Source organism: Synchiropus splendidus, chromosome 18 (assembly GCF_027744825.2).
Source record: "Synchiropus splendidus isolate RoL2022-P1 chromosome 18, RoL_Sspl_1.0, whole genome shotgun sequence".
NCBI classification, from domain to species: Eukaryota; Metazoa; Chordata; class Actinopteri; order Syngnathiformes; family Callionymidae; genus Synchiropus; species Synchiropus splendidus.
The window spans coordinates 15,106,413-15,122,643 of NC_071351.1; the positions used below are offsets into that span (position 1 = coordinate 15,106,413).

The 16,231-nt window shown below is 42.9% G+C and overlaps 1 protein-coding gene across 1 annotated transcript; it reads left to right on the plus strand.

The window, feature by feature from the left end:
* Nucleotides 1-2,111: 2,111 nt before the first annotated feature.
* bgnb (biglycan b) lies at nucleotides 2,112-14,715 on the plus strand. Its single transcript, XM_053848638.1, has 8 exons — nucleotides 2,112-2,724; nucleotides 7,873-8,121; nucleotides 10,660-10,772; nucleotides 11,615-11,828; nucleotides 11,947-12,057; nucleotides 12,391-12,484; nucleotides 12,725-12,863; nucleotides 12,949-14,715. Exons 2-8 carry the CDS (start codon nucleotides 7,878-7,880, stop codon nucleotides 13,144-13,146), a joined length of 1,113 nt encoding a protein of 370 aa, XP_053704613.1. The 5' UTR covers nucleotides 2,112-2,724; nucleotides 7,873-7,877; the 3' UTR covers nucleotides 13,147-14,715.
* The last annotated feature ends 1,516 nt before the right edge of the window (nucleotides 14,716-16,231 follow it).

Below are 16,231 nucleotides of genomic sequence, written 5' to 3' on the forward strand. Positions count from 1 at the left end.
CCTGCTGTCTCCGTCTACCTTTCTAACCAACAGTTTGCCAGTTCCATCGTACCATATCTGTGCAGCTGTACTGTAACCACCCACCAGTTATTTTGCTTGGCTAGCTCCAGATGATGAGCCGCAGATACACCTAGCTTGTTGGGACAGAGCTGACAACAAGATCTTGAAGGCTGTATGTTGGTTACTGACCCAAATTGACACTCTCTCTGCCTGGGCGAGTAATCACATGTCAGTGTGGTGCACTCGGGGTAATTGTACACTGACAAACGGCACATCACCGTGCTCTCTATAGTGCTGCATTTCACTGCTGTTATGCATTTTTTATATTTTCGACACGCAAGAAATGCGTTTCTCGCATGCTGGTTTTGGGGCGTCACTGCAGCTTCCTGTGTTTATTGACAGAGGAGCTGATAAGAAGAACACAAGTCACACTGCGAGCAAGAAGAAACTGAGGGATCACATGGGTTAATAGAAAGGCTTCCACAGGCTCTTCTACTGATGGGAAGCGGCATGTGTTTTCTCTATGACAATCTTTTATTTAGAAAATAGTATTTAATTGACAGTAAAAAAAACAACATTTTTTGAAGGTTCTTGACAACAAGACAGAATAGGCAGATCAAAGCGTGTTATCTGATCCGCTGTCAGAGCTCTTCATTAATATCATCAACACCAGGTCTGGGTTACTGTTCCCCTTCAAGAGCGGGAACGGTGCCCTGCAGGGGTGTTGGCAGTGGTCACTCTTGATAGATGCCTTCGCAGATAACATTCCTCCTCTTTCATTTTGTAGATTTGGTCTCTGTGCGACTGGCTCTCTGTCGTCTGTCCCACTCTCTCGTTGTGGTTCGCGTGATTATGGTGTTGGTCGGCAGCTCCAGGGCTTGGCATCCAAATAAACTCTTTTTGTCCTACGTGTGTTCGGCTTGCGTGTACATAGTGATTAGTGCTGCCACTTGTAGTGTCAGCATGGCTGTTTGTATACAGTGTGTGTGTGTGTCGTGGGGAAGAGAATCCAGTCCAGTGATGGTGCCTCATGACTGTGGCAGACTTTGCAGGAGAGGTCAAGATTGTTCTGCATCACTTGTTGACTCAGCTCCTTTCACTTGGCGAAATCGTGAGGATGATGCAGAGTCAATGAGGTGTCTTGGAATCACCTCAGCATCTACTGCTGATCTTAGTGTAGGTTTGTTCAAATTCATTATTATTTATCAAGTTCATTATAGTGCGTATGATGTGAAGGTCTTAAGTCCAATTCCCAACAGTGCCTACGGAGACTGTTTTGTGTTGCAAAATTTTATTTCACACCTTAGATACGTTCACTGGCCATATTTTAAACTGTGAAATTTGGTGCTGTGGCTTAGTCCCTGTCTAGTTTTTGTGTGTGTTAAATAAAAAGCCCAAATCAAAACACTGCAGACAACTTTGTGAGTCTTTTTCCAAAGCAACTAGGTGCTGCGGTTTATCTGTTCCAAGTGCCTGTCTATTAAGTAGGAGATTCTCGATCGTTCGAATCCCAGCAGTGCCTTGGTTATACCATGTTCTTTTTGAAGTAGATTGTGAATTAAAAAAAATCACATTATGACCTGCTGCACCTTATTACAATGGTGTGCTTCCCATGTGAAGAGGAGCTTCTGCCAGCCAGACTTAGCTTAGCTGATCAACAAGTATGTTAAGGGTTTTTTTGGCTCAAATCCCAAAGGTGACTAAATTTTGGTTACATTTGCAGAGAAGCAGAATTTAAAGGCAACTGCTTTGCACAGGACATTTCACTTTTTGAGCATTGCGCAAATGAAATTTGCTGCTTGGCTTGATTTGCCATCTTTTCACACTGTGTGAATCGGTGCTGTGGCTTAGCTGCTCGAACTGCCTGTTCTGTTTGTGAATACGTGATCCTGGGTTTAAATCCCACCAGTGTCTGGGAAGGGTTCAGTATTTTTTTCACAAAGCCTAAGTCAAACCACTGTAGACAACTTTGACAATGACTCAGATGCAAAAAGATGACCAATAAAGTCAAGTGACAAACAATAAAGTCAAGTGACAAACTGTCGCTCTCTCTCTCTCTCTGTATATATATATATCACTTGACAAACTCTCTCTCTCCCTCTCTATGTATATATATATATATGAGAGAGAGAGAAAGAGAGAGAGAGTTTGTCACTTGACTTTATTGTTTGTCACTTGATAAAGTCAAGTCATCTTTTTGCATCTGAGAAATATTTGCAACAGGCTTTTGGCCATGAGCAAGAAAAAGCAGACATGCCTGGCGCTTTGCTATTTGGAATTGGAATTGACCCGAGGCTAAGTCTTAATAGTACTCCCTTTAATCCGCGTTTTATGCCTGACTTTCTTAAGTGGTCTTTGTGTCACGGCGCTAATTTTGTTAACTTTTGTTTAAATTGCCACTTTAAAACCACAGCAGTCTACCGGGACCCATAATAGCATAGTTTCTTCAGCTTTCTCCCTTCTCCTCCTACTTCTCCTCACCCCATCCCAACAAAGAGGCTGGCTTGTCAACTTTTTGGGCTTGACCCCCCCCTCACTCCCGTCTCTCACTCCTCGGTGTGAACTGAGACCAGCGCTTGTGCCTTGACAGAAAGTTGCAGAGAGGAGTGGCTGGATGTCAGAGGAGCGCCGGGGAATACTGTAACCATCCCTGAATGTGAGAAGCTCCACAGAGAAGAATCTCTTGGAAATCTCTTAAACTTGGAAATTATTTTGTTGAAAAAGGTAGGGGACATGCTTTTGTTGGTTTTGTCATTTCATCAATCTCATGACTGTGAACTTTGCAGCCTATCAGCTTTGAATCTCAACAGAGGGCACATGGTCATGTTGCAGGATGAGTGAAGGAAATGAGGCTCTTGGAAGTCGGACCTTTGTGCGGTACCTTATATCCTGCTGTTGCATGGAGCAATAATAGTTTTACAATGTGGAATTTATATTTTCAATTACGCATGCATCTCGTGCTGTGGCTTGGCTGATCAAAGCACCTGCCCTGTAAAGAGAAGATCCTGGGTTCATTTCCCAGCAGGACCTACAAGTTGTAGCAGGTGATCTAAATAGTATCCAACTTATTAATCAAAACTACTTTGCTTTCTGATTTACTTTTTTTCATAGCAAAATATGGTGTGTTGCTGAGCTGGTCAAAGCGCCTCTCTAGTAAGCAGTAAATCCTTGGTTAAAATCCCAGCAGTTCCTTAAAACTCAACCATTTTCCAGGCTTTTTGATTCAAACCATCCAAGGATGCTGACTCTGCATTTTTTTGGAGGCAGTTGGCTAAAGCACTGTGGCTTAGTTGGTCAAAGTGCCTGTGCTGCATACAAAAGATCCGGGGTTCGACTCCCAGCAGTACCTAAAGCAGACAGCATTTTCTCACTCTTCTTCTGAAGCCATCCTTAGCAATGTTCACCTTGCAATATATTTTGTAAAAGTCCGAAGTAAGTGGCATCAATGGGAGACAATTTGGCTGTATTTTTTTCTGCATGATTGATGCCCATATAATGCTCTTGCCATTGTCTCAAGCTGATTCTCTTTGTGGGGATTATTGTCAATGAAGGTGTGGTCCTGAAACAAGGCCTCAACGGAGAGGAAACATATATACCCACTGTCAACCAATTTTGAAAGAAAATGATCCAGACTGCTGAGATGAGAGACTACATGATATTCTCCTTGTAGTGAGGAATCAGTTGAGGTGGTCCTCAGGATGGTTACCAATCGATTAAGGTGACATTATCAACAAAAACGTTTTGACTATGGCCAGGTGATGTGGATCCCCATATGTCATCCTGTCAGTGGGCAGGAAGGAGATGAGGTTTTGTCCCGGGAGCAGAGTGTTTAGAGTGGAAATGGTGGCCACGTGTAAAGGTTTCAGGGCCAGATCGCTCCACAAGTGACTCAATGAGAAGGGAAATGTGGTGAATCAGTGGCAGGGTCATGTGGTGCCAAACCCACAAGTGTCTCTGTGGCTGAGAAGGCCTGGTGTGGTCAACTAAAAATAAGGTCCTAAAATAAAGGGGTCAGAACACAAGGTGCATTGTCGTGGCGGGAACCGATGACATCATCAACAACATATGATTGACAATGGATTATCAAGACACTTTGCCTTGAAACAGTGTTATAAATGTGTTCGACACGCTTGCTAGATGAAGAGGCGCAGGTACGATTCCTATAGATATTATTAGGCGTCTTCAGATGTATATATGTTAAAATCACTTTAACTTCCAATATGTATGACGTCATCTTGTCTGGCAAAACTGGTGTGACCCATTATTAGCACGTCACCCTGCTGTGTCACCAGCGGAAATGCAAAGAACTGTTAATCCGTCCACCCACCTGCCCATCATGAATTCAGGGAGGTTTGCTAAAAGGCAGCTCTCATTTGTGCCCTATGATACCTAGCTCAGTTGGCTCTAAATCCACTTATCTTCATGCTCTTGACTGATATATTTTGGTGTTTTCCTGTCTGTCCCGCTCGGGTTAATCCTGTTCAATGCAACATTGAGCTGACTGCTACCACATCCAAGCAAGACGGCAACAGGGAAGCTGCCAAATAGTTGCTTTTTTAGAGACGGTGTAGTCACCAAATTACAGCTGCCGGGCAGTTAACTCCACCCGAGCGCTTCCACAGGACCCGCCTAGGCAGTGGAAGACTGGATATTAAGCTGAACTTAGTCTGTCTGATTCATTTATGAGAAAGGGGGACATGCAGTTGATAAATTGTGAAAGTAGCATCACTTAGTTGGTGTTTTTGGTACAGTAAATACCTATATTTGCAGCACAATACCCTGAGAATGAGAACGATATCTTAGTTTAGTTGTAATAACCTAATAACCTCAGAAATCTTACAGAAAACAAACTTCTAGAATTGACTCATGCATGCATCTTTTTCATTTGTACTTGGAGTTCATAGTTTATGTTGCAAAAAGTACTTTGTCAGACACACAGGCAAAGTTTTCACATCACAGAAGAAATATATGTTCATGGATTACTTTTTTTAGTCATTGCACAAAAATAATTTCTAATTTATTCTAGATTATTTCACTTTTTCTCACTACAATAAAAATATTTTCCGTCTATTCACCATTTGTTTGAGTGTGTCTGACCTAATTTAAAGGAAAAACAGCAAAAGAGCATGGAGAAATGACACCAGCCAGGATTTATTTTCTGCAACACAATACTTTTTAAAATGTTTTTTTTACTTTTGCGCAGTCAGCAGTATGATTGCATTTAGAGCTCTGAGCATGTTGACGTGGCTACTGCCAGCGCCAGCGCCGGCGTTCTGGTGCCAGCTGGCACATATGGAAGCTCCACCTAAAATGCTCTATTCAGACTTCCACTGAAACCAGTCAGAGGGAACTGACTCGCAGCTTTATGACATGACTGATCATGAGACATTTGCGATTGGAGGGTGGCAAAAAGCAGTAGCGCAATAAAACAGGTTGTGTTTTGTTACGAAGGGGAATAGTTTATGCGTGTGGACGTAATGATGACTGCTTTTCTTGCAGAGCCGGTGGTCACGGGCGACCTGTATACCTTTGATTTATTTGCTTAGCTGGATGGGGGCAAAGGCGGCTCTTATGAGAAACATGAACTCAGTCAAGGAGTGTGGGAAACTCAAACATGCTAAGATGATGAAGCGCGGATGAGCGTATGATGTGACACCATCTCAACCCACCCAATGGAACCACCTGGAAGACGACATAAGTAAATGTTTCTATTCATGAAGTTTCATTACGTGTTTCCAAGAAACCTTTCTCTCACGGAAAATTACAGATAATCCGAGAGATATTTGACATAGGATTAAGAACACTCCCCCAGTTTGACTAATGAGGTGAAGTGGGACTTATCCAAATAAAGTAAAAGCCCAATTAAAGAAATTCTCTTCATCCCTCATTCCTCTGGACACACGGCCGGCTCACTTCTGTTTCCTTTCCAACCTTTCTTTATGGCACTTTCCCAGTCGCCTCCCTGCCACACTTCCATCCATTAAAACAACTGTTGGGCTCTAGATCGAGCGAACCAACGGTCAGGATTGAAGCTCTGTTTTTGTCTCTGACCGGATGTTTGAACTGAAGGGCGACCTGTGGAATTTAAACACACACAAACACATCGGCCTGGATGAAAGTAGTTATTACAGCTGCAGGAGCACTTGATGGTGGGATTAAGTTTGGATTTATCAGCATGCTGTGTATATACTTGAAGGTGGTGTTGGTCTATTCTGGTTCCTCTCAGTGGACTATTACATCCTAAAAGGTTTGGCACAGTGCTCCTCTTGTTGAGTTGAAATGCCATTTTGGCTCTTCTCTCTGTTGTGTGTCATTGAGGCTACGAGCCCTCACTGCGTCCTTTCAACAGCATTCTTCTGACTCTGACCCTGCACTGTTGTTTTTTTCTCCTCTCTGAATAAAGATATAATTTGGTGTATATTTACAGTCAAGAGAACAGACTGCAGGAGATATTTACCCTTGTGGGGCTGGCAAACATAACACACTGCTTTTTGACTATGTAGAACAGCCTAAAAGTAAAGCATAAAAACCTAATTTTATTTTCTGGTTGTCATGACACAAGAAGAGAAGTCAGTCGCAACCGAAGATCTCAGGTAGGCAATATTAAAATGAAACAAACCATCTTTGATGATTTATTTACAGATACAAACATAATAGGATTACAGCAGCAGCAAATGCAGTAAAAGTATTCACACCAAAGATTGAAATCATTCTTTAGATTATGATCTTACATGAATCACAACTGTGAGTGAAAACTCATAATGAAGGAATATTGATAATGACCCAATTGTGTGAGTCATTGCTCTTTAACTCGTGTAGGAGAAACCACGAGGATGCTCCTTCTTTGTCTCTGTATGCTGTGGTCATGACATTCATCAAGACTCTTATTAGATAATCAACAAATCCTGAGACAGATCCAATACATAAGATTTTAATTCTAAATTTAATCTTTGAGTGGTAAAAAGACAGAGGAAAGAGGCAGCTCTTGGAGACGGGAGTCATTGCAATCTGTTCCTGAGACAGCGATTTTCTTGATCCAACTCGACTTCTTGCTAAATATATCTAAGATCTTTTGCTTAAAAGCCCATTTTCATGCAACATGTTCTATCCTCTTGTCGGATTACACAGCGCTGGATAAAGAAAAGGAATTACAACAAGAAGGTTAGAGATTAGAAGGTTTTTGTTCACCCTGCCGTCTGGATTTGATAGAGTTTAACTTCCATGGGATTAGCCTCTTTGTTTAGGGTCAAGGATCAGTTGCTCGGAACGGGAATATGTCAAGTGTCATTGAGCTCTGCTAGGTCAGCTTCAACACCATAACCTCAACAGCTCAGTGTCTATGTGTGTGCAATGACACCATTAAGTCCATGTTTTATGACATTGGTTCACACTCAGCCTTTTCCCTGCAAATGAATGAATGGTGGATTTGTTCGTGGCACGACATGATTGCCAAGGGGAGGTTTTCCACAAGCAAGGCGACGTCTTGTAACCATCTCTCAAGGTCAGGACTGAAAGGGAAATGAAGGGAGCAGACAGTGATGTGAAGAGGTATTAGTCACTTTCACTTCTGGAGTTTGACCAGGTGGATTAAGTGCCCTGGGGTAACGTATGTCATGTAACATAAGTCAAAGCCCAGAGAAAAGAGAATGGCATTCAATGAAAAAGTGAGTGAAACTCGAGGGGGGAGAGGACACTTCATTAGGGATTGTCTCTCCCTCTCATGTTTTATAACTCAATAATTGTTGTCTGCTGCAAAGATCCAGACGAAGTAAACTTTTATTTGTCTAACCAGAGTGAACAAAACCGTATGAAGTCACAGAAAGCACAAAAAAAAAAAATCTAATTGAACCGCTGATGTCTTTTCCTCTGCAGGTGAAATGATGCTGCCACACTACTTCCTCCTGCTGATGCTGTGCACGGTCCAGCTGCTCCCCCCTTCCTCCACTCTGCCTTTTGAGCAGAAAGGCTTCTGGGATTTTGCCATGGACAGTTTGGACAGTGACCACATGATGATGAAGGATGAAGAAGGTTCAGGCGATGACAGCTTTCAGATGCCCAATGTACCTATGTGCCCTTTCGGCTGCCACTGTCGACTCAGAGTTGTCCAGTGCTCTGACCTTGGTGAGTAACAACACATTCATGTGTGTCAGCAAACCAGAACAATAGATGATCACAAAGGGAGTGTATAACACCTCAGCCTTTCCCGAGAAAAAAAGGATTACAGTGTATTTCTCCTGGAGATTTTGAGAGTATTTTGACAAGAGATGGAATGTCTTTGAAGACTCGGTGTTCCAGATTTTGTGTGTTGATACTTGCTGGAGAAGGAGGAGAATTGGCTGAGCAAAGACAAACTGGAGAGATAAGGGAAGAGAGCAAATACCTTGAAGAAGAATTGGTGTTATTGTTTATTGGACAGACTGCAAGATAAAAGGAAGGGTCTGAATCTCCAACCAAAGGGTCAGCTGTTGCGCTTTCCGTGGTGTCAGGAGTGGGATGATAGCTTGGGGGTAATGGATGCCCACATACTTGTAAAAGAAGGAGAGGTCCGTCCACTCAAAAGCTGCTGAAACGGGGTCCTCGAGTGGATAGATTTTAAGTCAGCAGTTTTGTGCCACTCAACCAAACTGCCTCCGATGTCTGTGCCCAAGTACTTGGACTAAGACGATTCCAAGTCCACGTATTCATTGTAATGTTCATTGATCGCAATGTTTGCTCCATTGTGTTAGCTCTTGGAGGCGTGGCGCACTTTGTTATGGCATGACACAGAACGGTGCCACTTCAATGACGACGAAGTTTTTGTGTGAAGATCAAGGGACATGTGCCATGACATAAGGTAGTCAATTATATAATAATTACTATTATTATATAACAATCTAATAATAGCACGGTACTCAACAATTCTCCATTGGCTTGACAGATGATGCAAAAGCCGAGCCATCTGGGCTTCATAGAATGTCCTCCATGACAGCTTGAGGTGTGGACCACATTTCCACAGAAGTCAGATAAGATTTAACTTGACATATTGACATGTCTATCCTTGGTGGCTGGCCCACCACAGAGCACTGTGGTGGTGTACCATGACCAGCTCCTGGTTGGCATTCTTTCTGAATCCCCCAAATCCCCACAGTGGGTGCCAATGTCATCTTAAACAGAAATAGTTTATTTTTCCTTCCATTGGGTGTGAGTTTTAAATCCAAAAAAAGTGCCTTCCAACTCTTTATTATTCCGATTCATTTACACTCAGAATATAATGTTGAATTGTTGTCTTTTTTTAAGCCTCTTTCTCTGGTCTCTCTGCAGATGATAAATCTGGAAGCGTATAATTACTGAGATGTCAAGTGCTTATTTAGAGCAGAAGTACTTTGGTGGTGGCGTCTGTCTCCTCTCAGCGTGCATCCCTGCGTGATGTTAAGCGTTGAAGTCGGGGGAGTCAGCGAGCTTCGGCAATTAAGAGTTAAAGTCCTGTGGTCTGTGGGAGAAGGACTCAGTTGATCAACTGTAGGTGCTCGGGGAGGTTTTTACAGGTCTGTTGAAAAAGCATTCTGGGGTCTACTGGCTGCATGAATGTTTGAGGGCTTCCTGCGGTCTGGAGGCCTATAGAAAACCGCAGGTGTCGGCTGGCCTGCATAAATATTTCAAGCAATTTGAATCCACTTAATGTTACAGTGGAGCTTTTTTGCACGTTAATGGCAACTGGTACCAGAGAAGTCATAATCCAAGGTCGCTCCCTGTCATCTGCAGAACAAGGCACTATCATAAACGGAAATGAGTTGAAGTTAACGTGAGATGAAGCTGTTTAAAGTTTGATCCTGAAGGGTGTGGCACCATTCAGCCAGAGCTGTAGCTCCAAACCTAACCGTAGATGGACAACTGCGAGCAGAGTCCTGCGGGTCAGATGTGGTTGGCGGCTCACAAGGATCCCAGTGGGACGTCTGGCTTTTGCTCCACAGCTGACCGGGTTGCATCATGGGTACTGCCCTTCACTGAAACCCGCTGGCCACATCTCGAACACACAATTCCACGTGGCTCAGTGATGTGGTCCTGCTAATGACCACTGGGCTTTCTGTTTGTGCGTGTGCCCGGTCATTTCCCAAATATCACTCAGTGGAAGAAAGCAGGTGGAATCTTCCACTTCGACCCAATTTAGGGAAACTGTTGGAGGGTAATTATAAAGCAGAGAGGCTTTTGAAAGATCTCGAGCCCAAAAGTCAATGATCAAATGATTGATTAAAATAAAAGCTTTAAAATTCACAGAACTCATCTCCCAAAGGTATAAAATCAGTTCCCTCTCTTCTAGGTCAGTTACCGCGAACAGATTTGTCATCCAAAATAACTTATGACTCCACTTTTCTCTACTTCTCTGGTGCTTCTCTGATGTCTGTGTGTGACCTCCACGGTTGTGTCTAGGTCCATCTCTCATTATAGTAATAGCAGAGGAACCAAGTTAAACATTGTGTTTGGTTCGGGGATGGTTTTAATCTCGGGTGAGGTTGAGGTTTAAAACACACACGTGTCGGCTATTTATTTCCCAAAGTTTATGTCTGCAAAGCATGCCTTTAGAGTGAGTTTCCTGGTTTTAGGGTGTTGGTTGACAGTCACCCATGGAGGTGTTAAACGGCGCGTAGCTTCCTTGTGTGTTTTTGATGGGTTTGTCTCCAGGTCTGACGGAGGTGCCAAGAAACATTCCACCTGACACGAGGTTCCTGGACCTGCAAAACAACCGCATCTTTGAGCTAAAAGAAAATGATTTCAAAGGCCTGGCGAACCTTTATGTGAGTGCCTCGTTTTTGTGACTCCTTTTTGTCAGGAGTGTCTTTATTACACTCCACTCATCTCAGGATTCAGACCTTGATTTCCTTTCTCATCGCCCATCTAACAGTGTTTGGTCTGAGGGCTTCTATTGTGTGAAAGTTTGAGCCCGAAGCCAGTTGGCCTCCTTTCGCTAAAAGACGTATCGTGCTGGCATTCAAAGCAACTGACTAAGAGCAATATTGAGGCTGCCAGCGTTGGAAAAACCAGACATGACATTACACAATAACACGTTCATGTAGACTTGTTTACCTCGGCCCACACACTTTTCCAAGCGTCACTCAGAACTGGCAGATTGACGAGATCCTAATTAATGTGAATTTGGTTTGTCAAAAAGGTGCTTTTCTTCATGCTGTGCTGGTGATATTACAGTTCTGGCAAAGATATGGGACCACCCCGAATACCTAACTTGATGACCTCATTGGGTGCCATCATATTTCAGTTTATTTATTTATTTTCCTTCCTTTTCTTCTCAGGTTTAGGATTAACTCAGTAATGTTTCATTTTATATTATTTTACATCACTCATGTGAAGCTTACTCTTCTGTATTATTTATTTAAAAAAAACATATATGTAAAAGGAATGAAATTATCACAGCCAGGATATATTTCAGATTATATACAAAGAGAAAAATGGGTCATGTGACACGAGCATTGTGATGTAAGAAATGGTGCCATCACGAGAGTCTAACCTTTAGGTGAGAAGATGTGGAGCATGAGAGGGAAGTCTCAGCTTAGCAGAAGAAAATGGATGGAGGGAAGTGCTCAATGGACATCTGATTTCTAAAATATCATTTGATTTTCAGGGCCTGTCTCTGAGGAACAACCACATCTCCAAAGTCCACCCAAGGGCGTTCATCCCATTGAAAAACATGCAGAAGCTGTATTTCTCCAAAAATCTGCTGACCACCATCCCCAGGAACTTGCCTGCCTCCCTGATCGAGATGAGGATCCACGAAAACCGCATCAAAAGGGTGGAATCTGGCGCCTTCTCCGGACTGGTCAACATGAACTGCATAGGTCAGGGAAACTGAAAGCTAAACCAGGCCGGCGATGCTCACCAAAACAGTTGGAGATTTAGCCGATTAAAAGGGATGTTTGTTTTTGACATACCGTGGATGTTTTGTCTGTCTTTCAGAGATGGGAGCAAATCCAATCCATAACAGTGGTTTTGAGCCCGGAGCCTTCAAAGGACTCAAACTGAATTACCTGCGCATATCTGAAGCCAAACTCACCGGCGTTCCCAAAGGTAACAGCTGTCTCTGCTCAGAGCGGAAATCTTTGAAATCTGTAAAACCTTGGCATCAAAACGCTGCTGGCCACTTTTTAAAGGCGGCACAGGAAATTAAGTTTGGAAATTTATTGCTGGAATATGAGAGAGAGTGTCCCACTTCCAAGTCCCGCTTCCCACAAACTGAGTTGGGAATATCCATCTGGGAGGACGTTCCAGGCCAGGCCCAGGACCCTATATTCCTATGTTCTTTGTTTCATCTGCTTCCACTTCATCCAAACTGTCAATGGATGTCTTTGTTGAGAAGATAGAATCAGGTAAAAAAAAATGTGTGACATATCTGTCTTCTAGATCTGCCCGAGAGTCTCCACGAGCTCCATCTGGATCACAACCAGATCCAGGCGGTTGAACTGGAAGACCTGAAGCGCTACAAAAACCTCTACAGGTATGCTGGCAGTGACACTGAAAACAAATGAAGAGTCAAAGAAGGGGCTCATTTAAACGCACGTATGGTGGTGGAAAAAAAAAGTTTACAATTAGACACAATCTCAAATATTATCCTGAAAAAGTCATTAATTTATTTTGAATTCTTAGTCATTTTAATGGGTCAGTGCTCAACATTGTGATCAGCACAAGCTCAATCATGTCACCCCCCCACCTCCACCTTCTCTTCCCTATTCCCCAGATTGGGCCTTGGCTTCAACCACATCCGCCACATAGAGAATGGCAGCTTGTCTTTTCTACCAAGACTGAGGGAGCTGCATTTGGACAACAACCGTCTCAGCCGTGTCCCGAAAGGCCTTCCGGAGATGAAATATCTGCAGGTGAATGACATTACCCCTTATAATGAATTCAAATTCCATCGAATCACCTCTAAACTGATGTTGTTTTGTCATCTCTCTCCTGAAGGTGGTGTACCTTCACTCCAACTACATCAGCCAAGTGGGCATTGACGACTTCTGTCCTCGTGGTTTTGGAATAAAGAGAGCTTTCTACAACGGCATCAGCCTGTTCGCAAACCCTGTTAACTACTGGGAGGTGCAGCCCGCCACGTTCCGCTGCGTCAGCGACCGACTGTCTATTCAATTTGGAAACTACAAGAAGTAGAAACACGAGTGAATGAGTGAATCAAAGACATGAAAGCAAGGGAGAGTTAAATTAAGGGAAAAGAATAATGTGTCAGAATGCTATTTTATGTGATTATTTTTATTCATCGGAGTTGAATATAAAGGGACACCAAAATAAATTTTGCAGTCATGCGTCTCCCTTTGCTGTAAAAATGTGATGTTTTTCTGTCTTGGGCAAAAGTTTTGGATCAACCCGAAACACCGCAGTTTGGCTGCATTCAGTATCATTTAGATTTGACCTGAATCAGGAGGAGCACAGAAAGACAACAAAGCAGGAGTGGGTGTGGACAATTGAACACATTAAGGAGACTGTGGCTTTGGAACATGTCAGTGTCTGCCTAGGAGAGTTAAACAAGGCGTCTAGGTAGAGATATTGAGACTCAGCCGTAGATAAGTTGGACACTTGGCTTCTACACGGAAAGGAAGAGGAATATAGGTCAAGAACTCCATCTCTCCATCCCTTACACTCTCACTGAGAAGACTGAAGGAAAGACATCATATAAAGGGAGGGGGATCAGCTCCTCTTTGTCCTCTCTCAGAGGACATTCTTAAGGATTGAAAATAGTCGATAATTGTGTTCGAAAATACTTTTCACTACTGAATAATGGCACCGAAAAATGTCTTGAATGAAGAAGACTGCACCCGTTGAGACCCATATGACACCATTTTAAGCACCAAAATGCATCAACTCCCTTGTCTGTAACATTGAAAGCACAATTAATGAGCTGTAACTGCCACCTGAGAATTCCATTGTTGGCGGTGTGATCCTTAACCTTTGGCCAAGACAGAGCTTTAAAGATTTGTTTGGCCTTCATCTATGTCTACCTGAGCAAAATAACGTAGAGAATCACTAACAATACAGACGTAGAAGGAAAAATGTTGAGGCAGAGTGCGTATGGACTCTTTATTTTGACTTGAATTAACAATGTACAACGAGCCCATTTTGTTGTTCTTCTGAATGTCCTGCTACTTATATTAAATATTGGGATGACTGACGGCTGGCAAAGACATACAAGATGAATATTTTAAGGTGCTGTTTGTCACTTACTGGTGAGAGATCTTGTTTATATCTTTGGTAGGACACATGCAATATCACAGAGACAATTTCCCGACATTCTCTTTATTTAATTTAACTACCAAACCGGACTAAATATAAAACCGTCACTAATATAAGTACAATAAATTGTTACAGTGTGGCTTCACCAAAAACTTGCTGCAGGTATTTCCTCTACTTCTTTGATGGACACTAAACTCGCAGGTGCTTGTCTCTAGTGTAACACTTGAGACAATAAAAGTAGTGTGTTCACATAATGCTATGAACTGAGATAGTGTTGATGCATAGTTTTGCACATATTTGGTCGCGCTTCTTACGCTTGGGTACTGTTGAGCTACTTTGTTTTTGAACACAAGTGGAGCTTAAGAAGTATTCTGTCCTTTCTCTGCCCTGTATTCGAACGAGCTGCATGTGAATAAAGACATTTTCATTCTGCTACGCCAAGTCAGAAAATGACTGAAACCTCTGCGTCTGACAGTGCGAAAGAAATAAAGGAAGTGGTTTTGAAAAACATGGTGTCTTCATGTGATGCATTTGAGCCGCCTTAACAGTCGTCTGATTTATTTTTGAAATCATTAATGTGATATATATAAAACGCAGCTGATTCATTATTTGCCTTGTTTATTTTAAAGCAGCTGTAGGCAGGATTGAAAATATTTGCTTTTGGCGGCGCCACAGGTAAATGAGTGTAATTGCAGGCTGTTGTAAAGCTGGGTCCATGGTCCCGCCCCCATCCCACGTTTGTTTATGAGCAGAGACCGTGACGAAACAGCGAAAAATATAATCACAGAAAGTAATATACACAACACTGTCCAGCTTATACTTGCAAAGGCAACTTCTAGAAGCATCTATCATTCAACATCAGAGACGTAGCTCCGTCATGTGAGTGAGGAGAGGCAGGATCCAGCAAGAGGCGGAAGCAGCTGCAAAACCGACGGACCCAGATGATAAAACTTTATTGTGACTCATGTTTCAGAATGAAGCAAAGGGGGCAGTTTGAACATTTTGCTGACCGTGTATCTTTTAGTTATGAGGGTTGTAGGAGTGATTGTAGAGTGTCTGCTGGAGGTGTGCTGTTCGTGTATGCATGTTTGTGTGCGGCCGCTGCATGTGGGAGGGGTTGTCGGGGGAGTGACACATCTCTCTCGGAAGAAGAAGTGAAGAGGTGCCCGGTGCGTGTCCAGCTCTGAATGTGCGGTTCTGTGCAGTTTGGCTGTGACAAAGTCATAAACCAAGTAACGCTCTGTCCCAGACTCGCCTCATCCCTGTCCGAGCTCCAGCCGACAACAGCAGCACACAAACAGCGATCAGCGTGAGCATCAAAACATCCATTCACACGTTTATTTCGAGTTGACTGTGGACACAGACATCAGAGTTAGAAACGACTCTTCTTCAATCAGTTCCTGAACAACCGTCAGGGATGAGGAAATGTGGCGCTGGTCGCATCTCTCAGCAGCTCCCAGCAGGTCTGTAGATCAGAGGACTCAACGGCAGCAGCTACAGATAGAACATGAGATATAACATCTTACACTTGTCCAAACCAGATGGACCATAAACACTGCAAATGACAGTGAATCAACAACGTTTTGCTGGATATATCTACACTATACCGTGATAAACGCAATAAAATGACTGACGGACACTGACATCTTGTTATCATCTCAAAAATAAGTTCCCCACATTTGATAACACAGCCAAGACCCGCGGGAAGCACAAAGAATGCCTTCCAGGCCGTTATTAGCATCGTGGCTAATCGGTTCGGCCAGCTATATGTTCACTGTACGCTTCGACAGTGCAATATGACAAACATCCATAGCTGTGTTAGAACGTGAAGAAGTCATTTTCGCTGGCAATCATTTTATTGATAAACTATTTTCACCATACACAAAGTATATCTATCCCATTTTAGCACCGCAGTTCACTTGTTTCACTGCAAACATATATACACTGCACTTACATACAAACAACAAGCATATGGACATTTGTTTCATGATTTGCCAACACAACAGAG